Source organism: Danio rerio, chromosome 2 (assembly GCF_052040795.2).
Source record: "Danio rerio strain M-AB ecotype USA chromosome 2, GRCz13ab, whole genome shotgun sequence".
Lineage (NCBI taxonomy): Eukaryota > Metazoa > Chordata > Actinopteri > Cypriniformes > Danionidae > Danio > Danio rerio.
In genome coordinates this window covers 55,735,469-55,758,956 of record NC_141022.1, presented here as the reverse complement: position 1 = coordinate 55,758,956, position 23,488 = coordinate 55,735,469, and the positions used below count along the sequence as shown (strand labels likewise).

At 37.8% G+C, this 23,488-nt stretch overlaps 1 protein-coding gene across 4 annotated transcripts in view; it reads right to left on the bottom strand.

Annotated features, from left to right (window-relative positions):
* LOC101884669 (interleukin-6 receptor subunit beta) overlaps positions 1 to 23,488 on the bottom strand; it is a 54,314-nt gene that overhangs the window by 19,066 nt on the left and 11,760 nt on the right. For all 4 annotated transcript variants that reach the window (XR_015478984.1, XR_015478985.1, XM_087241449.1 and 1 more), the window contains 6 exons: positions 18,208 to 18,386; positions 14,142 to 14,290; positions 12,778 to 12,937; positions 11,535 to 11,617; positions 2,018 to 2,240; positions 153 to 344 (listed from right to left, as the gene is read on the bottom strand). Coding sequence is in view for 2 of the 4 variants with exons in the window: in XM_087241449.1 (XP_087097575.1) it covers positions 153 to 344; positions 2,018 to 2,240; positions 11,535 to 11,617; positions 12,778 to 12,937; positions 14,142 to 14,290; positions 18,208 to 18,386 (986 nt within the window). In the remaining 2 variants the exon portion in view is untranslated. The remainder of the gene's footprint in view (positions 1 to 152; positions 345 to 2,017; positions 2,241 to 11,534; positions 11,618 to 12,777; positions 12,938 to 14,141; positions 14,291 to 18,207; positions 18,387 to 23,488) is intronic.

Sequence of the window (23,488 nt, the reverse complement as noted above, 5' to 3'; positions counted from 1 at the left end):
ATAGATAGATAGATAGATAGATAGATAGATAGATAGATAGATAGATAGATAGATAGATATAGATAGATATAGATAGATATAGATATATAAGAACACAAAAGTGTTATATTTAAAATATAAAAATATATAATAAAAGTGTTTGTTTTTCAGACCTGTAACTACAAAACTTCTTGCAGTTTCATTGAACGGTTGCCAGTACAGATCACTCGGGCCAATGTGAGGCACAGATGTCCACTGCAGCATGAAGCCGCTCTCTGATTGGTTTAGAGACGCTGTCCATTCCACCTTAAGCTGAGTCTCATCCAACGGGGTCACGCTGATGTTTTGAGGTGGCGGGAGCTCATCTAGGACAGGAAATGGGAGATGGTTTTAGGATAAATTAACCAAAGTTCCTGAAAATGATGCTGTATTCATTAATGTTTGTGTGTTATTTCCTGAAAAACATCACTATATTCAAGACTAAAGGTGATTGGCTTAAATTTTTTGTGAAATTATGACTTGACCTTTCAATGTAGATTGTAAAAAACATGCATATTTGTCTTTTTTGTCATTGCACTATGTCACGATTACCAGTGATGGTAATCCATTAGATCGCTGGTTCTCACTCACCATAACCTTGGACTACAATTCCACCATTGTTGGACTACATATTCATACATAAACTCAGGTCACACTCACACATGCTTTCTCATCTAGACTGATTACTCGCACCACCTGAGGATTGTCAGAGACTGATTGCACACACTACTTAAGCCACACACTCACCTATTCAGTTTGCCGAGTCTTGTTTACTGTCAGTAGCACTACAACGCGTTTCCCAGTCTTGTTATCCTGTGTACCGACCTTAGCCTTGTTAGCATCCTTGTCCTTGTCTGCCGCCTGCCTTTTGACCTCTCGCCTGTTTCTGGACTGCCTTCACATACCCGTTTGTACCTGTATTAACCATTGCTTGCCTGACGACGAATAAACCTGCATTGTGAATCTTACCTCAGTTGTATGTGTCACTCCCCGCGGTTACACACATGGCATTTACACTCTAGAAATGTTGGGTTATTTCAAATGAAATCTGGACAGATTGTATAAAACAATGCATAACCAAAGGGTTGGGTTAGGTCCTTTTACCCCAATTTGTTGAAATAATTCAGCATTTTTAGACTCTATAGTTGTTTTGTAGAGTATAGTACAAAACATTGTAAAATATTTTAAGTAATTATTGTGGTAAACTCTACTTTAAGATTTGCTTTACATATGAAAGCTATTTTGTCATGGTTAGATTTTTTTAAGCCTAAATTAAACCCAACAGACTCAAAACTTTAAAGTAAATACAAACACTTAAAATAAATTAAAAGCAACAAGCTATAATTGATTCCAATTAATAATTATATTATATTATATTATATTATATTATATTATATTATATTATATTATATTACATTACATTACATTACATTACATTACATTCATTCATTCATTTTCTTGTCGGCTTACTCCCTTTATTAATCTGGGGTCGCCACAGTACGCAGCAGATACCCTTCCAGCCGCAACCCATCTCTGGGAAACATCCACACACACACTCATACACTACGGACAATTTAGCCTACCCAGTTCACATGTACCGCATGTCTTTGGACTGTGGGGGAAACCGGAGCACCCGGAGGAAACCCACGCAAATGCAGGGAGAACATGCAAACAAACTCCTCACAGAAACGCCAACTGAGCTGAGGCTCGAACCAGCGACCTTCTTGCTGTGAGGCGACAGCACTACCTACTGCGCCACTGTGTCGCCTTTTATTATATTATATTATATTATATTATATTATATTATATTATATTATATTATATTATATTATATTATATTATATTATATTATATTATATTATATTATATTATATTATATTATCTCAAAAATGTTTACAACAATTTAATCCCTCAACAGTATATGATATATTTGATCAATGATTATGTCAGAGTTGTGTAGTGTAGTGAGCAGGTATTAGAGCAGCAGTGGTGTTTGTACCTGTATGTGTGTGTGCAGGGATGAAGATGTGAGCTGCTGGTGAAGCTCCAGCAGAGTTGATGGCTGTTAAGCTGCAGACACAGGGATGATCTGAGACGAAGAGCACACAGAAACTTTTGGAGGTGTTTGTAACATTGCAGCTCCAGCGTGAGGAATCCAGCTGACTGTGACACCATGCTGAATAACTGATCACTACACCATTGACCTCCGGCCACGACACAGCCTGAAACAGACACATATACACCGATTAGATGTGCAAGCAGATGGACAACGTACATGTGTCGTAACAGTGCAATGCATTCTGGACACTTAAAGACAAGGGAGCCTGATCCCCATTGATCTCTAAGGCTTTATTGTATCATACACATACACTCCTCAGCAGTAAACAATAAGTCCTCACAATAAAAATTAAGAAGAAAATCATATATGGAGATGTTTTCTTGCTGCAGCTCTTTGATGACCAGTCAGTTACAAATAAACCTGTTCATTTGATTAATCCGCTTCGAATGTGAAATACATATTATTAGCTTCTCAGACACACGATAAGCGTTTATATAGGTATATACACATTAGCAGTGGTGGAAGGAGAACTGAAAAAGCCTACTCAAGTAAAGTACCATTACTCGCCTAAAAATGTAGTGTGAGTAGAGTAAAAGTACCTGTTGTAAATATTACTCAAAGTATGAGTAAAAAGTAGGCCTTTTAAAAGTACTCGTGAGTAGTGAGCAGTGAGTTTTATGCTGTTAAAAGCTGATGCATTTACATGTAATTTGTGGATGTGTGTAAACGTAACATTCTGTAGTGCATTTAGTTATTGCCCAGCAGGCACACAATGTCATAAGACGTTAATATTAGGTTAGATTTAGGTTGTGATGTCAGGTGACCAAAATTCAATGCTTAGCCAGCGTCTAAGGACAACATTATTTTAATGTCCAATAATGACATCAAATGACGTTGATATTTGGTTGATTTTAGGTTGTTTAGAAAGTGACCAAAATCCAACGTCGAACATCTTAAACCAGCATCCTATTGATGTCAAATACTGACATTTATTCATCAGGTATTATGGCAACCAAAATTCAACGTCTCATAGACGTCATAGTGATAACATCGACACAACGTCAAGCTGTTACATCATTAGATGTTGATATTTAGTTGGTGTTAGGTTGGACATTGACATTGGCCTGATGGTGAGTTCTGATGTAAATCCGATTTTCATTTCCAAACAAAATGCAGCATCTCCACGACATTAGGGTACAATTTCAATCTGACGGCATGTTATTTTCTTGTGCCTGCTGGGTGTTTAAGACCATTCGGTTATCATACTGTAAATGTTCATCGTCTTCTAATCAGTGACATGAATCTAAACCAGGGGTGCCCATACTCGGTCCTGGAGGGCCGGTGTCCTGCAAAGTTTAGTTCCCATCCGAATTAGTTGCACCTGGGCTAGCTAATCAATCTCATACTAGGCTTTCAAGAAACATCTGTGCAGGTGTGTTGAGGCAAGTTGGAGCTAAAATCTGCAGGACATCGGCCCTCCATGACCGTATTTGGGCATCCCTGATCTAAACATTCTCTGGGACAATGGGTGTAAAGATTTTGAACATCTTCTTGGACACTTTTAATGCTTCCCATGTAAGATGCACATGTCTTGTAGTATTCATTGTGATGCAATTTACCTTCTATGTGTGATTTGATTGGACAGGAATTACAGACTGATTTTTCTAATTCCCATAGACAAGAAAAAATAAAGTAGTGACTGCAGGCTGAAGGAAAATGAACTCCAATCTGTTCATTGATTGAACTCCAATCTGTTCATCAAGTTTGCGGATGACACAACTGTGATGGGTCTCATCAACAAAAGCGATGAGGAAAACTACAGAAGTGAGGTGAGCCGTCTGGCTGAGTGGTGCAGAGACAACAATCTCTTTTTGAATTTGGAGAAGACGAAAGAGATTGTTGTTGACTTCAGGAAAGAGCACACTCTCCATGCTCCACTGACCATCAACGGTGCGACTGTGGAGCGTGTGAGCAGCACCAAGTTCCTGGGTGTACACATCACTGAGGATCTCTCCTGGACTAAAAACTCCACTGCACTGGCCAAAAAATCACAGCAGCGTCTCTACTTCCTCCGCAAACTCAAAAGAGCAAGAGCACCAGCCCCAATCATGTACACCTTCTACAGAGGCACTATTGAGAGCATCCTGACCAGCTGCATCACTGTGTGGTTTGGAACCTGCAATGCATCCTGCAGGAAAACACTTCAACGCATAGTGAGAACAGCTGAGAAGATCATTGGTGTCTCTCTCCCCTCCCTTCAGGACATTTACAGCACACGTCTTACCCGTAAAGCCCTCTGCATAACAGCAGATGCCACCCACCCTATGCACAGCTTCTTCAGTCTGCTGCCATCAGGGAGGAGACTGCGCAGTCTCCAGGCCAGGACCAACAGACTGAAAGACAGCTTCATCCATCAGGCTGTCAGGAAGCTGAACTCTCTACCAGCTCTGCTCCCCGCTCCCTCCCCACGCACCTCCTCCCCTCGCACCTCTGGACTCTGACACACATACACACACACTCACACACACACACACACACACACACACACACACTCACACACACACACACACTCATCTGCACTGGTCACTTTATGCAGACACACTATACTACCTCCCAATATGTCACTGTCACTTTATCACAATTATCATGTTTACAAGTTCTTTTTGCACTATACTGTTTTTTTTATCTGCACAACTCTGGTTTACTTTGCACTCATTGCTATATGCCCTTAATGTCACTGTATTGTTTACAATTTTTATTACATATGTATATTTTTTAGACCACATTTATGTGCAATGTATATACTGTAAATTTTCTTTTTTTCTTAAACTCTACTATTTTTTATATATATATTTTATATTAATGTTAAGCACCTTGGGTCTGAGAGTAACGCAATTTCGATTCTCTGTATGTCTTGTACATGTGGCTGAATTGACAATAAAGCTGACTTTGACTTTGACTTTGAAATAGTTGAGTAAAAGTACAGATACTGCACTAAAAATGTACCCAAGGAAGAGTAAGAGTATCCATTTTTAAAACTACTTAGTAAATTACAATTCCTGAGAAAAACTACTCAATTACAGTAATTTGAGTGTTTGTAATTCGTTTACACCACTGCACATTAGTCAAATTTATTTAGGTGTTTGTGAGATGTTTTTCAATAGATATTACTATAAAACAGTCGTTTTTTTCTATTGTGATTTCCATTGTGTGCTCCCCTACATTTATCCACACAAACATGGCCAACCATGACTCTCCATGATGTAGATTCCTGAGCTTTATACTATAAAAATGTATAAAGTACATTAATTAATTAATTAAAAGTACATTAATTATTTTGATAAGGGTCAAAGATTGCAGTGAGTGAGAAATAATATGGCTGTGTAAATTTGATGGTTTTATAAGGACTAGTTTTATTTATTCACCTCGTTTATTTTTATTTAGTTTTTCTTCTCCTCACAGTTTGACTTGTATCGAAGGTTTTAATTGTGTTTAATTGTAGCCAAGTTGTGACTGCAATGCCTTAGTTTGGGACTAGTTTGTTTGAGTTTTGTAAAGTGTAAATGTTTGATTCTGAACAGAGATACTGTATTCCATTTTGTATTTTGCTTCTGAATCAATAAAACGGTTAATCACTAAAGACTGAATAAATGTTTTATGATCTAGATTTACATTTACATTTAGTCATTTAGCAGACGCTTTTATCCAAAGCGACTTACAAATGAGGACAAGAAAGCAACTTACACAACTATAAAAGCAACAATGAATAAGTGCTGTAGGCAAGTTTCAAGTGTGTAAAGTGTAAGTAATTTTAAATCATTAGTATTTTTTTTAAATTAATTAATAAAATGTTTTTTTAGTAGTACAGTTAGCCGTGGGGCCAGAGAGGCAATTGCAGATTAGGAAGGAAAGTGGAGACTAAATAGTTGAGTTTTTCGTCGTTTCTTGAAGACAGTGAGTGACTCTGCTGTTCTGATGCAGTTAGGGAGTTCATTCCACCAACTGGGCAGATTGAAAGTGAAAGTTCGGGAAAGTGATTTCTTCCCTCTTTGGGATGGAATCACGAGGCAACGTTCATTCACAGAACGCAAGTGGAGGGCACATAAATCTGCAGAAGTGAGAGCAGATAAGAAGGAGCAAAAGTCGCTTTGTAAGCAAACATCAGAGCTTTGAATTTGATGCGAGCAGCAACTGGCAGCCAGTGCAAACGGATGAGCAGCGGAGTGACATGTGCTCTTTTAGGTTCATTAAAGACCTCTCGTGCTGCTGCGTTCTGAATCAGCTGAAGTCAAATTTAGATGTAAAATAAATATTAATAGTAAAATTACTTTTTTTTTTCTTTTTGTGTGGCCCAGATGAAAGAAAATTTATCAAAACATTAAAAAACTAAACATAATCATGACAACCCTATAACTTAAATTTCCCTGTGATGTTAGCTGCTTTGAATCGAAACAAACAACGGACGTAGCAAGAAGAGGTTTGCTCTTTTACAATAATGAAGAGAAGAAAAATAAACAATGATCAATCACAAAAGTATATTTACAAATGTGTACAATAAATGCAAAACAAACGAGCAAGCTAATTGAAACAAACCTTTTAGAGGGAAGGAAAATAAGCGGTGCCAAATCAAACAAAATAAAAAATCCTGAACGTTGTGAGTGTAAATAAATAATAATGGAGCTCTCATTGCTGCCACTGGCTTGCTTGGTTCGGGACTTGTGGAGCTGCGCATCGATGGAGTTGCTCTTCAGTGTTTGAAAGTTCAGCGGTGAAATTTAACTGAGCTAAACTGAACTTCAACACTGAAAACTGATCTGACAGGGTTTCAATTCACTATAATCGTCTATGTGAAGCTGACACAATCCACATTGTGAAAGTGCTACAAAAATAAAGATGAATTTATAGGCGAGCCACCCCTTTGAACATAAACATGTGTAAACATATCTCATGCAGAGGGTTTAATCAGTAAATCAGGTTGTGCATGTACTAATTTGAGGTGGTTAGTTGGTTGGTGTGTGTGGTGAACGGGGGGAGAAGCAGGATGTGGTTGAGCTGTTTGTGAAATTTAAGCTGATGGTGAGTTTGAATAAAAACAGGAAGTGCCCTAAAGCAATCTGCTATCAAAAAAAAAAAAAATGAATCATTAATATCTGCCAGACTGCCCCTGATCTGCTTTACACCTCTATATTTGTGACGCTGCTTTGTTTTGGTTTAGAAGTGAAACATTGTATTGAACATCTATTAAATATTAATGGTCAAGTGTTTGGTTTAGATATATTTTCCAATTCATCTTTCACCATTTGACCATCAATATCGCAGTGTGTGTTTCTGCAATAGTCACTTTGCAGGAATAGATTATTCATGAAAGATTAAAAGGTAAAGATATTGCTATATAAATATTTACTTTGCGGGCTGCATGGTGGCGCAGTAGGTAGCACGTTCACCTCACAGCAAGAAGGTCGCAGGTTCGAGCCTCGGCTGGGTTAGTTGGCGTTTCTGTGTGGAGTTTGCATGTTCTCCTAGTGTTGGCGTGGGTTTCCTCTGGATGCTCCGGTAGCCCCCACAGTCCAAAAACATGTGCTATAGGTGAATTGAATAGGCTAAATTGTCCATAGTATATGTGTGTGAATGAGTTTGTATGGGTGTTTCCCAGTGATGGGTTAAGCTGGAAGGGCATCCACTATGTAAAATATATGCTGGATAAGTTGGCGGTTCATTCCGCTGTGGCGACCACGAATAACAAAGGGACTAAGCTGAAAATGAAAAAAAATGAATGAATTTACTTCGCTTGCCGAACAATCTGTTTCAGTGATTGTAAACTGGGTAAGCTAAAGCAGTGGTCCCCAACCACCGGGACGTCCGTGGAACAATTGATACCGGGCCACATAAGAAATCATAAATTATTTCTGTAGAACATATTCCCCCCGCGACTTGGTTTCTTCCAATCACCCCCGCCATCCAATAGTATGAAGCTGCAGGCCCGGAGACCCAACCGCACGCTCAGACCTGCTCGCTCAGACGGCTAGACCTGCACTTCCAGACCTTCACAGTGCCACCTGCTGTTTAAAAGATCGACTAACCTGATTTCAGCTGCTTCTAAATTGTAATTTAAACTATTTTTCTACTATAAAATATTAGGCTGTGATTGAATAGATTATTATATGAAATATTAAACGTACTAGATTTTTGATTTAATACAATAATTCTATTGTATTTTTATTAATTGTATTTGTAAAAATATATTGTTCAGTTGCTTCAATTTTTTCAAACATTTGTTGTTGTTGTTTTTTTATCATTAAGGATTTATCACTGTTTCGTATTGAGTTGAGGGAATGAATATTATCTTCATATACAATAAATTTCTTCACATACAATTATAGTACTCTAGGTAATTTTCTCACAACCAACTTTATTTTTGTGTACTTTTTCATAAGGTCCTACAAGTCAAGTTGCAAACAATACATGGTAAAATGGTGAAAAATAATAATTGGAGTAATAATTATTTTTTTACGTAGAAAATAACATCAAATAAAATAAATGCTTTACATTCTTATTGGGGAGATTTTTCATTTGTAAAGCAAAAAAACTGGAAATATCTGCAGTCTTTGGTACACTATATTAGTGTTGGCAGAGACCCACTTTTAATAAAAAAAAATTGTTTTGATTTCACCTAATAGAGCTCATATTGTAAATTCTATGCAAATTTAATTGATATTTTGATTTCCAAAAAATATGTTTGTAATCATTACATAACTTGTAAATAATTGATAAACTGTTATTGTGTTACTGTTATTGTCTTAGGTAGCACTCTTAGATAGATAATGCAGAAATACGTACAGTAGACCTATACAGCACTAAAATATGTTACAAATAATAATTGCGCTATATATTATAGGCTGCATTTTATTTCAACTTTTTTACTTTAAAGTTTTTTTTTTATTTTGCCAGAAAACATTGCTAGAAAATTGTCCCAGAATGGTACAATAATAGATAAAATAAGAGCAAGCTGTAAATATCATAAAATAATGCTCTTTTGACACAAATTTTGATCAAATCAAACACTGAAATAATTCTCTGTTAGTGTAATATTTTACACCACATTGATTTATGCCATAAAACTTGATAATTTTCAGGAATCGCTTTAATAATCAATAACCTTACTGGCGTTTCTGATGTTGCTACTTGCTAGAAAGTGCTGGTCTGAGTGTGCAGTTGGGTCTCCGTACCTGCCGCTTCACCCAACCCAACAGCAGGGGGCACTGTCTGGTCTGGAAGTGCAGGTCTGTGCGCGCAGGTCTGAGCGTGCAGTTGGGTCTCCGGGCCTGCAGCTTCCCCTTACTCCCGCCATCTCACGTGAAATGGACTATCCACCACGGAGCGCAAAGAAGATCGCTAGAATATCTCAGTGGTGGTTGTTGATAGTTTAAAGTTATAAAACAGGTATTATAGAGTCCAAATCAGCAGAGAATTTAAGGACTGTGCATATATGTGTGCGTGTATCGCTAAGTAAGTATCCGAAATCATTGCAATATGTATCTATATAGAGTTTCACATAATCATATTCATCAGGGCTGTAACATGCCAATGCATACATTTAATTCGGCTATACGGTTGTATTATTGTTAATATGTTCGTCAGTTTAGATGTTTGGCACAGATGTTATGCATTTGATGCATATAAACCTTGATTGAAACATAATCAGACCGCGATAGTGAAACTAGCGCATGCGCACTAAATTGTTTATGATTAACCTAGATGCATGAGCGCAGCAGCTGTTCAGGTGAAGACCCATCCACCCCCCCCCCCACCCCCCCCAACACCAAAATAATTTTACAAACGTTGACCGGTCCACGGTGATAAAAAGGTTGGGGACCACTGTGCTAAATTGTTCGTAGCGTATAAGTGTGTGTGTGTGTGTTACGCGGGTCTGTGTTTATTTAATTCATTTATTTATTTGTTGTGGTTGTGTGCTCGTTGTGATTATTGGAGTTGTATAGGTGGAGTTTTTCACACGGCTTGTCCAGGATTGGATGACGCCCGTGACGTCACTGGGGATTCCCAGTGTATAAGGCTGACGGCAATGGCGACTCTCTCCGCCTCTCTTAGCTCTCGGTGGTGGCTTGGACTCAGGATCATGCCAGGATCCATCTACATGCCGCTCTCTTCAGTGTTTTGTTCTTGTCAAACTTTTGATTCTTTACTTTTCTTAATGTGTTATCTAGTTTGTTTATTTTCATTCTTTGTTTGTTTTCGTAGCAGGTATTGGATTATTTTTCATAGTCATGTTTTCTTATTTATTTAGTTTAGTGAAGGAAAGCAGTGGCCTGGAAGACTCGCCTGTTTTTTATTCCTTTCATGGGAGTTGTAGGAAAGATCTGTCCATTTACAACAGTTACAGTCAGGGACCTGTTTTTTCTTAGCTGCCCTACCTGTTTACATGATTTTTGTTAATATTTTGTTGTCTCTTTTGGAATATTTGATTTATGGAAATTAAAGATTATTGATGGGACGTAGCGACGCAGTGGCGAGGTAGTGCTTTCGCCTTACAGCAAGAAGTTTGCTGGTTCGAGCCTTTTCGAGGTTTTCTCCGGGTGCTCCGGTTTCCCCCACAATCCAAAGACCAGTGTGTGGTACAGGTGAATTGGGTAGGCTAAATTGTCCTTAGTGTATGGGGTGTGAATGAGTGTGTGTGGATGTTTCCCAGGGATGGGTTGCGGCTGGAAGTGCATCCACTGCGTAAAAACATGCTGGATAAGTTGGCGGTTCATTCTGCTGTGGCGACCACCGGATTGATAAAGGGACTAAGCCGAAAAGAAAATGAATGAATGAATGACGGCACGTCAATTTACTAATTCAAGCATCTGTGTCCATTCATATGTTCGGCTCAAACCTTGATGTTGTCATTCGAGCCAGTTTTGGGTGTTGGGCCATACCAGTGTGAATTTGAGAGTGTATGGCTGTTTCCCAGTACTGGGTTGTGGCTAAAAGGGCATCCGTTGTGTAAAACATACGCTGGAATAGTTGGCAGCTGTGGTGACCTCTGGAATAGAGACTAAGCTGAGGGAAAATGAATGAACGTATGAATTTTTTTTTTTTATATGACTCAACTTTGATGAAAATAGTGAGTAAATTTACATTTGCGTTAACTATCCCTTTAATTAGAGATGAGAAACAGGATTTAGTAATTTAAGTTTTGGAAGAAATCACACTGTGTAGATTTGCCATAAAATGCTCTCTATCACACACCAACAGTCATATTTGAACTCTCATTATACGGAACTTCAGATGAATCATCTTTATTTAAAGCTGAAGTTCAATAACTAAGAACTACAGCAATAGTATTGACGTGGTAAAGACGTTCCTGTTTCTCTCAGTTTTTTTTAAATCTGATTAATTTTCTTAATCACCTCCTCACCATGTAAATTTCAAAACAGTTTTGTACAGAACGAAAGCAAACCTTCCAGTGCAGGGTGAGGCGTCTCTTTCCAGCTTCTCCTGCAGGATGGATTTGTCTCCAGATTCGAGGAGCCGCAGAAGGAGCTGAGGAAAAAAACAGCACAGAAACTCATATTCAGTTACACAACCTCAACTAACAACACTAATACAACTCAAAGGGATAGTTCACCCCCCCAAAATTTGGTCTCAACATGTTCACACTCTAAGTTTTTGGTTCTAAAGGAAGATATCGTGAAGAATGTCTTAAAGAAGCATCCATTGACATTCACAGTAGGAACAAACATAAATACTATGGAAGTTGTGGAAATATAAATGTATATAATCTAATTTCAAATGAACAATAATCTACATATAACTGAAAAGTTCTATGCTTTGGTTTTTAATTGGCTTCTGTCTGCCCGGTGACTCTAGCTTCATTGCTAAATGGCTAACATGGACTTTATGAAGAAAATAACAGTGTTTATGTGCTTTATGAAGGCTGAAAAACAGTGTCGATAAGTTAAGGGTCGTGTCTGAGTACACTACATCCTTTCAGAGGTGCATCCAGCTCTTTGAGCTCATAAACTCCTCCAGAAACTTAACCTGGATGATGGAGGCTTTCAGCGGTGCTTCTGACTGAGCCAAGCCCAGTTTGATGACTTGTTGTCGGTGTCGCCTGGAGGATTTCCCCCGGGACACCATCAACAGGTTCTACGTCACAATCACACCCCCAGAAGAGCAAGCTCCTGATTGGTTAACGCGGCGCGAATGTCCGCTGAAGTTCAGTTTTTCGAATTCGAGTGATTTGCGCAAAACGCGCGTTAAGCGTGTCAAACGTGCAAACTGCTCATTTCGCGGCGCGTCATTTGCGCAATTCGCATCATTCACGCCACGCCATTCGCACATAATGCGCCGCAGGATGTCTATTCGCGAGTTTGCATTGACTTAACATGTAAATCACTTGCGCTTGACGTGCGTTACTTCTCACTCTGGGCTGTCTATGCTAATAAGGGAGAAATGGTCACTAATAAAGCCGGGCTTTTTTTGATGACACGTACAAAGAGATAATGTCAATTAAAGTGTTTCTGCACAATGTTTTTATCAAGTGTGAACTTTAAAAAAATTAATTTAGAATGTTTACCATTGGATGCTGGATATATTTACACAAAACTGTGCACAACTGTGTTTAAACCCCCTATAAAAGTGATTTTTGCATAATAAGTCCCCTTTAAAAGCACACAGAGGCTCTCTTTCTGCTATCTAACCTCTCTCTGCTGTGGTGGTCTCCACAGAAGTCCATGAGCTCCAGTGTTCTTGCACTCGCCTGTCCTGCACTCTCAGTCGTACTGTATACTTCGATCCGGGGTGTAAATCACAGAGCTGAAGTGCCTCCAAGGGAAACGCTTGTACAGTCTGTGATCGAGTCTGCAGAATCATGAAGAAGAGCATTATTAAAGGGATAGTTCACACAAAAATTTTATTTTACTCATAATTTTTTTCCTTCAAATGGTTATAATTCTTTAAGGTTTTCAGCTTTCTTCAAAATATCTTCTTTTTTGTTCAATACACTTCCTGACAAAAATATTGTTGTTGATCCCAGATGTAAAAGCAACAACTAACAACTCGATTTCTTGTTGATCATTGGCAGAATGTAGATTTTTCTGATGAATCATCTGTTGAACTGCATCTCAATCATCACAAATACTTCAGAAGACCCACTGGAACCCACATGGACCCAAGATTCTCACAGAAATCAGTCAAGTTTGTTGAAGGAAAAATCATGGTTTGGGGTTACATTCAGTATGGGGGCATGAGAGATCTGCAAAGTGGATGGCAACATCAACAACCTAAGGTGTCAGGACATTTGTGCTGCCCATTACATCACAAACCACAGGAGAGGGCAAATTCTTCAGCAGGAAAGCGCTCATTATACTTTAGCCTACATATCAAAGCTCCTGAAAGCAAACAAGGTCAAGCTGCTCCAGGAATGGCCAGCCCAGTCATCAGACATGAACATTATTGAGCATTTCTAGGGTAAAAAGAACGAGGAGGCATTGAAGATGAATCCAAAGAATCTTGATGAACTCTGGGAGTCCTGCAAGAAAGCTTTCTTTGCCATTCCAGATGACTTTATTAAGAAGTGATTTGAGTCATTGCAGAGATGTATGGATGCAGTCCTCCAAGCTAACGGGAGTCAGACACAATTGTTTTTCCACTGAAGCATGACTATATTCTATACTGGACATTATTTCTGTGTGACAAGACTTTTGTCTAAGCAAGGTCAGACCTTACTGTCCTAATTAAAGAATTCAAAATCAAGGCATGATCATAATTTATTGTGGTAAAATAAGCAAAATCTAGAGGCCTTTCTCATAAGTCATCTCTGATACCAAATGATCAACTAGAAGCCAAGTTATTATTTATTTTTCTTAAAACTTGTAAAGGCCACAAGACTTTTGTCAGGTAGTATACATATATATATATATTGTTTTCTTACTTTATTGGTTGTGCTGAAAATGCTAATAGTAAAATTTTGAGATTACTTGTTTGACCTGATGAAGATGATGTGCAGTCCGAAACAATGTCTTATCATATGTTTTCCACACACCAGACATAAACATATATAAACCTGTCCATGTGTTGTGTACTCCATCTGCAGCCGTATGAAGACCCTCTCTTTCTTAGGAAAGCTCTCAGTGATTCTCCAGATCACCTCCAAACACTCGGAGCGATTGGCTGAAGGCCTGAGATGCGTGATCTGTGGAGGTCGAAGCTGAACTGCAGGAGAAACAAAACACTTCATGTGAACGCAAAAGAACAGGGGCTTTGTTGTTTTTTCTGCAGTCTCATACTGTACGAAACGCATTTGACACTGAACACAGGTGCAAAAAGCATGACGAATATGGACGGATTGCATTATAATAGATAAAGGGTCATTTGCATAACATATTTTTTGAGATATGTGCGTCACCAGAGACAACACATGAAAAGAGAGTGCAGGTGTGTTTTTATTCTCTTCAGTCTTTGTTTCTTGTGACTTGTCGTGTGTTAAAAAGGCTGAATAAATGGCCCTGTGTACTTTTTTAAGAGTATGCATGATAACATTTAAAAGTTTAACACTGGTAAGCCTGTTTATATTGTCAAAGTACAGTAAAAGCTGTAAAAATGTTAATTATTATTATCATTTTAAAGAAACTGACTTCTATTTGAACATACACTCACCAGGCACTTTATTAGGTACAACTTCTCATTAATGCAAATTTCTAAAGAACCAATCACATTGCAGTAACTTAAAGCATTTAGGCATGTAGACATGATCAAGATCTGCTGCAGTTTAAACCGAGCACCAGAATGGGAAAGAAAGGGGATTTAAGTGACTTTGAACGGTGAATGGTTGTTGATGACAGACGGGCTGGTCTGAGTATTTCAGAAACTGCTGATCTACTGGGATTTTCACGCACAACCTTCTCTAGGGTTTACAGAGAATGGTCTGAAAAAGAGGTAATATCCAGTGAGCGGCAGTTCTGTGGGAGCAAATGCCTTGTTGATGCCAGAGGTCAGAGGAGAATGGCCAGACTGGTTCCAGCTGATAGAAAGGCAACAGTAACTCGAATAACCACTTGTTACAACTGAGGTATGCAGAAGAGCATCTCTGAACACACAACATGTACAACCTTGAGGCAGATGGGTCATTGCGCAATAATATGAGCGCCTGATGCAATCCCTCTATTTTTCCTCATTGCTCGCCTGCGTGCTGCAGTGCGCGGACTTTTCAAGGCTCTCACGCCTGTACGTGGGCTATATGAAGATACTATGAGAAAAGTAAGGATGACTATGCAAATGTGACTGGGGAAGTCGAATTAACATGACTGATGCTGCCCTCTTTCACGCTAATCGGACACCTTTTACTCGTTCGGATAACAGGTAAACAAGGTAAACATGCTTTAGCCTTTTGTTACCTTCGTATCATGCTGCACAGGATTTCTCTGGTCTTTCATTGTATTACCGTGAAATATAATGCTTTTTTGTAAGGATGTGTACATTTAGTACTAAAACAATCAAATACTGTATAAAAAACGTATGCATTGCGGTTTGTTTCCTTTATTTCCTTTATAAAAACACTAAAATATCAGGTTATCTATGAGAGTTACTGTTTTAAGAGAATAAAGCAGCTTTAGCCTAATACAAAAAAATTGTTTGCAGTCAAATATGATAAGTATTATTTATATATATATAAATATATATATATATATATATATATATATATATATATATATATATATATATATATATATATATATATATATATATATATATATAGATACAGTTGAAGTCAGAATTATTAGCCCCCTTCGATTTTTAAAAAAAAATATTTTCCAAATGATGTTTAACAGAGGAAGGAAATGTTCACAGTATGTCTGATAATATTTTTTCTTCAGGAGAAAGTCTTATTTGTTTTATTTCCGCTAAAATAAAAGCAGTTTTGAATTTTTCATGAACCATTTTAGGGACAAAATTATTAGCCCTTTTAAGCTATATTTTTCTCTATAACCTACAGAACAAACCACTGTTATACAATAACTTGCCTAATTCCCCTAACCTGCCTAGTTAACTTAATTAACCTAGTTAAGCCTTTAAATGTCTCTTTAAGCTGTATAGAAGTGTCTTGATAAATATCTAGTAAAATATTATTTACAGTCATCATGGTAAAGATAAAATCAATCAGTTATTAGAAATGAGTTATTAAAATTATTATGTTTAGAAATGTGTTGAAAAAAAAATCTTCTCTCCGTTAAACAGAAATTAGGGATAAAATAAAGTGGTCTAATAATATAGGGGGGCTAATAATTCTGACTTCAAGTGTATATATATATATATATATATATATATATATATATATATATATATATATATATATATATATATTTTTTTTTTTTTTTATATATATATATATATTTTTTTTTTTTTTTTTGACAGAATACAGTGTAAAATGTAATTATTTGAGTGTGTATGAACATGAATAGCAATTGTTTTTGATCTAACAGCCACATAACTACATGATAAGCGCTGTGAGTTTGCGTCAGGATGATCATACATGAGCTGACTGTTTGAGCAATGTTGTTCTACAGTATTACAGGGTGTGATGCAGCTTGACTACTTTCTTAAAATTGGCAACAAACAATTTACATAATAGGATGTGAGGTCTTGTACCTACCTATCTTACTATCCTTAACTTAGTTCCTGAATTATACGGGGTCGCCACAGCGGAATGAACCACCAATTATTCCAGCATATGTTTTACACAGTGAATACCCTTCCAGCTGCAACCCAGAACTAGGAAACACCCATACACACTCTTACACACACACACACACACACGGTTTTCGGTTTTAGCGGTTTTCAGATCGACCGCAACTTGACATAGGAGTGCGGTCCCCCCGCCCACCAATATTGATTGACAGCTGCACGCGTCACCTAATCCTCAGTTTATCGTTTCACGTCCGCCATTCAAAACGATATCACTAAAGGAACATCGATGCTCTATATTTAGATGCAAGGCTCATTGAGCTCAACACAAGATCAATATTCTCCACATTATCCCTCTAATCGGAATTATTGGTTGTTCCTTTAGGTTTGCAAACATGTGTACTTTTCATTGCGTCTTCCTTAAACTTTAGCTGTTTGCATTTCTCACGTTCACAGAAGCTCCCTGTGAGCTTAACTAGCTGCAGCTGGAAAAGTGCAAGTGCGTTGCCTCATGTGCATGTCACTCCATTGGAAATAAAATAACAAACTTGCCTGCAGGTCGCACACCAGAAGCTCCGCTCTGCATGGCGCGATGCTGACAAAGCGCCATGCATTTTGGAATTCTGAGCGTAGGTTTCTGTCGGGGTGCACGCAGCGGCGCTTCAAGTCGGCAGCTGGGCGCCGCGGACAGCTGCTGACTTAGGGCGCCGTTGTGTGTGCCTTAATGGAAACCTGTGTTTAGAAATCTAAAATGTGTGGCGCGACAATTCGGGACACTTCAGTGATTGACAGCTGATATGAGCTAATATAGCGCAAATATAGTCATCTTCTTGCAGACGTGGCTATAAGTCTCGGGGTTATTGCCAACTACAGGGTTAGACTTGTCTTTTAATCTTGCGTCCTCCAGCCTGAAGTTAGAAAACTTGCATTTCCCCATGTCTTAATTTAATTACTGAATCAAAGGCGAGCTCGCCTATATGGTTGGAAGCAAGCCAGCCGGGTACCGCCGGTTCGTTTCAGCGCGCGCGCGAACTCCACCTCACATGAGAGCGCTCAGGTCCTACTCTCAACATATAAATAAATCCACACAAAATTTAGAATAAAGGCCTGCACTTGACACAAATTGAAAATTTAGCTAAGAAACTGGACTCGAAAATGTAATACCTCGTCAGATGACGTTTATTACTGTTTAATACTTTTTAATGGCCTTGATTTTGGCTAATTGCATTTACTACCTTTTAAAACCCTGCGGACACCCTGGTGTACTTTTGCCATCTCTGGTCAAAGTAAATTCACTACTTTCTTTTCTTTAATTTGCGCTTTCCATACTTTCCCAACTTTTTTAAATTTGGGGTTGTAAATGGCAGCCATATTGGCTGTGACACTTTTCTCTTTTCAAAACTATACAAGTGACATGTCTTTGTGTATTCTATAATCTTTGGTAATACCTGCATTGACTCCTTCGAAGAAGAACGGTGGCGAGCGTATGAATCCGTTGCTTGTGGACGCCAAAACATCCGCGTGAAAACAGTGTAAGGCTGAATCAATGGGCTGAACGGAGCAGTTGGACCCTCTGGTTTCACAAACACCCACCAGGATGAAGCTGTTTTTACTTTGGCAAGAGGTTCTGCGCAGAAATACATAAAATATTCGAAAGTTACATGCTTGAAAATATAGAAACAAATACACCCACTGGCCAACCGCATTGGTTTGGACCCTCTTACTCACACGACTGGTCCACTATGATCATGAAGGGATGAACATGTACAGGAAGGGATGAACATGTACAGGAACAATAATCAGGATCCTGGAGCGCAGGATCGGTGCGGTGCTTTGAAACAGTAGAAATATAAGTAATCAACGCCTAATCTCTCGCTATCACTTTACTAACCCAAAAGGGTGCTTAAACACTTGAATCAAAATTCCAAGCAGTCACATGGATATAGGCGAAAAGCTTTGGACGTCACTGATTATGTGATTAAAGCAAAATGAATCAAGCTCCGGTCCCTGCTTCACTGCGAGATGTATCTTGTTTTGATACATGCTTTGAAGCCTCGGTGCACAACGTCACATCACTATTAAAGATTACCAAAGCAATTTCCCCAATATTATTCAGAATATCAGAAAAAGAAACTAAAGAGTAAATAATGAGGAAATGTACATTTTTTGGGGTGAACTATCCCTTTAACTGTTACCTAATGATGTTGCCAAATCAATATTAATACTGATATTTCACCAGATCCATCATTGAGTGATATCCAACTAAAGTAATTGTTGTACAGTCATTCAAGCATTCAGGATTATTCTTCAGTTATTCTTTTAAACATCAGGTCTGTGTTCTCTAGTTGCACTTTTTGGACTTCCTCTGAATATTGCAGGTTTATCGAATTGTACTGCAAATGCTTTTGCAGTTTTGACACTGTTAGCAAGGCGGTGCATTGTTGTACTATATGGAAACAAAGATTTCCTATGAATTTTGACAACTGGATGCAAGATGCAGAGCTTTGTTCATTCGAAAAAAGCAAGGTTTACAATAAAAATAAATAACAATTCCAGTGCTTTCTCTGAGACATGGGACACATTCAGTATTTTCTTTTTTTTTTCTGAGCATGCGAGTACTTCTACAAACTGTCAATCTAAGCAGTCAGGTTTTTTAATTGTAGAGTTAATTTCAATTAAGTATTTTGCAAAAGTATTTGTGGATTAAGTTCATAATTTAGTTTGCTGATGTCATTCATTCATTCATTTTCTTGTCGGCTTAGTCCCTTTTTTAATCCGGGGTCACCAGAGCGGAATGAATCGCCAACTTATCCAGCACATTTTTAAGCAGCGGATGCCCTTCCATTTACAACCCATCTCTGGGAAACATCCACACACACTCATTCACACACACACTCATTCACACACTACGGACATTTTAGCCAACTCAATTCACCTGTACTGCATATCTTCGGACTGTGGGGGAAACCTGAGCATCCGGAGGAAACCCACGCGAAGGCAGGGAGAACATGCAAACTCCACACAGAAACGCCAACTGAGCCGAGGCTCAAACCAGCGACCCAGCAACCTTCTTGCTGTGAGGTGACTACCTACTGCGCCACTAAGTCGCCTTAGTTTGCTGATGTACACGGGTTATTTCTAAATGTAAACGATCCAATTTATATTTTATGCATAACTGACACTATGCTTTTTATTTATTTTATGCATTTTCCCCATTTATGTGTGTGATTATAATTTAATTTTGTTAATTGGGAAGTGCTCGGAATAATATTTGTTGCTTTAATAATAATCTTGTTATTTCTGTAGGTTTAATAAACAGATAAAAAAAGAAAGTATCAGGTCAGCATTTTGTATTTTATAGTACTATGTTAAATAATAAAGGGAAATTGCACTTTTTGAGTCATCAGATATATATTTATGGATGCACAGGAACAATTTTCCGCACTGTAACTTACTTTGGGTCACGAATGACCCTCTAAACATTTTATATACAGTTGAAACCAGTAGTTTACATACACTGTATTAAAAGGCACATAACCATTTAAAAAAGTCAGATGTAATGACTAAACTTTTTCTCTTTTAGGTAAGTTAGGATTATCAAATTTGTTTCTGTTCTGCTTAATAGCAGAATAATGAGAGAGATCTTTTGAGAAATTGTTATTCCAATATTGTTTACACACAATAGGATTATTATGGCTCTGAGAAAGCTCAGATGATGGTGTCAAGGTTTTGGAAGTTTCTGATTGGCTAACTGACAACATTTGAGTTTATTGGAGGCACAACTGTAGAATAGCATTTAAGGAAAATCTCAAACACACTGCTTCCTTGTGTGACAACATGGGAAAATCATCAAGCCAGAATCAACAAACAAGCCAGATTACAATTTGCTGAATTACACTAAGAAAAAGACTAATTTTTGGAGACATGTCCTGTCTACATGTCCGAAGATTGAACTGTCTGGCCATAATGACCAGTGTTACATTTGGAGGACAAAGGGAAAAGCTTACAAGCCTAGGAACACCATCACAACTGTGAAGTATGGGGGGCGGCAGCATCATGTTGTGGGGCTGTTTTGCTGCAGGAGGGACTGGTTCACTTCACATCATAGATGGCATCATGAAGAAAGAACATTATGTAGAAATACTGAAGCAACATCTCAAAACATCAGCCAGGAAATTAAAACTTGGCCACAAATATGTCTTCCAAACAGACCATGACCCTAAGCATGCTGCCAAATGTGCTTTAAGGAAACCAGAGTGAATGTTTTGGAGTGGCCATCACAAAGCCCTGATCTCAATCCTATAAAAAAATTTGTGGGTAGAGTTGAAAAAGCTTGTGCGAGCAAGACAGCCTACAAATCTGTCTCCGTTACACCAATTCTGTAAGGAGGAATGGGCCAAAATTCCTGCAAACTATTGTGAGAAGCTTGTGGAAGGATACTCAAAACATTTGACCAAAGTTATACAGTTTAAAAGCAAACCTAAAAGATACCAAGGAACTGTGTGTAAACTTTTGACTGTTTAGAAATTATTAAAAAACTCTTTAAAAAGATCTCTCGTTATCTCGGCATTTAGCAAATGTAAATCATTTAGATAATCTTAACTGAATTAAAATAGTAAATGTTTAGTATGATTTACCATCAGACATTTTTTTTAAAAATGGTTGTTCCTTTTTTTAGAGTGTACGTAAACTTCTGGTTTCAACTGTATTCAGACATTCTTCTATGTCTTCTTTTCCTTGTTAAATAGATGAAGTGAAGAAAATGTTAAATAAATGTGACAAAAATACAAACTTTTGAAACCACTTGAGGGTGAGTAAATGAAGTTTCCTCATGATGCTTACAATGATGTTTGAATGAAGTATCCCTTTAAGGGGTAAAAACCACTGAAATGAGTTTGTTTGTGCTTGGTATACATTGATTTTTATCAGATTTCTAAACTCTCAAAACCACATTCACAGAACATTAACCACTTTCAAGTCTAGATATTAGTAATGGAGTTACAATTAACTCAAAGGTGTAGTTTTACACACATATATACATCGGGGAAAATAAGTATTGAACACATCACCATTTTTCTCAGAAATCATATTAGTAAAGGTGATGTTCACTTGAAATTTTCCCCGGATGTTGATAACAACCAAAGAAAACCATTCATGCAAAGAGAACAAAACTAATTAGTTTCTAAATGAAGTCATGTGTAATAAAATGAAATGATGTAGAAAAAAAGTATTAAACACATGAAGAAAGGGAGGTGTAGAAAGGTAGTAAAAGCCCAGACAGCAGCTGAAATCTCTCAGTAGTTCTTCAGCAACCCTCTGCCCTTTCTCAGTGTAAATGAATATCAGCTGCGTCAGTCCAACATTCACATTATCAGGATGATGAAACCAGGGTGGACATTTCAGCAAGACAATGATCCAAAACACAGCCAAAGGAAACTCTCAAATGTTTCAGAGAAAGAAAATCAAGCTGTTGAATGGCCCAGCTAATCACCTGATCTGAATCCAATAGAAAATTCTAAATAAAGTTCGGATTTGCTCGACGAAACCCACAGAACTATTAAAATTTTTACACTGTTGAAGTGAAAAACCCACCTGAGCAAAGCATGTGACTTCATTCTCCATATAAGTGGCGTCTTTAAGCTGTCATTACCAAAAAAAGTCTTTTATATGGTATTAAAGACATTTCAGTAGTTCAGCACTTTCTCCTTGTGTTATTTCATTGCTATTACACACAACTCATTTTTCAGATTTGTTCAGTTTGTTTTATTTTTATGTTTGTATAGTTTGGGTTTTGACCAAAATCTGCTTCAATCCCATGTCAACAACTCCTTTAGAAATATTATTCCCAAAAAAAAAAAACAACATGATGAGTTCAATACTTATTTTCCTCGCTGTATGTAAAGCTATTTTTAAGAGTTAAGAAAAAATTGACTGTTTCCAACGGGTAAAACACACATAACACACCACATAACACACATAACACATTTATGACACCACCTGAAAGCTAATAAGCTGACCAATAAAATTACCATGTTTTCATTTTTAAGACTTGGCCGAGATACTGTTTAAAAATCTGAAATATGAAAGTAAAAAGAATAATACTAAAAAAAACAAAAAAAAACCCATTAATTTTCCTTCGAGATCACCACAGTGGAATGAACTGCCAACTATTCCACCATATGTTTTACGCAGTGGATGCCCTTCGAGCCGCAACCCAGTACACACACACACACACACACACACACACACACACACACACACACACACACACACACAAACACACACACACACACACACACACACACACACACACACACACACACACACACACACACACACACACACACACACAGACACACAGACACACACACACACTATGGCCAATTTAGCTTATTCAATTTTCAGTTTCAACAGATTTCAACACAGATTTCTTTCATTTAAAACAGCATCTTTGGATAGCTTTTCTGCTGGACATAATAAAAAAGATATACTGTAGGAACGATATAACAGAAAATGTTTTAAAAACTTGTTATCATCCCATGCCTACATGAGACCTCTATAATCACAGAAAAAGTACAAGGAACATTTTAAATTTGCTGCAGCTTCTGTTTAAGGCCCTATTTGTAATAATCATCTATTTCCGCCTTCAACATTAGATTCTTCTTTCCTTTTATGGGAAAATAGAGGCCTGTTTAAGTTTTCGGGTTTATTTATTGATGGAGTTTTTGC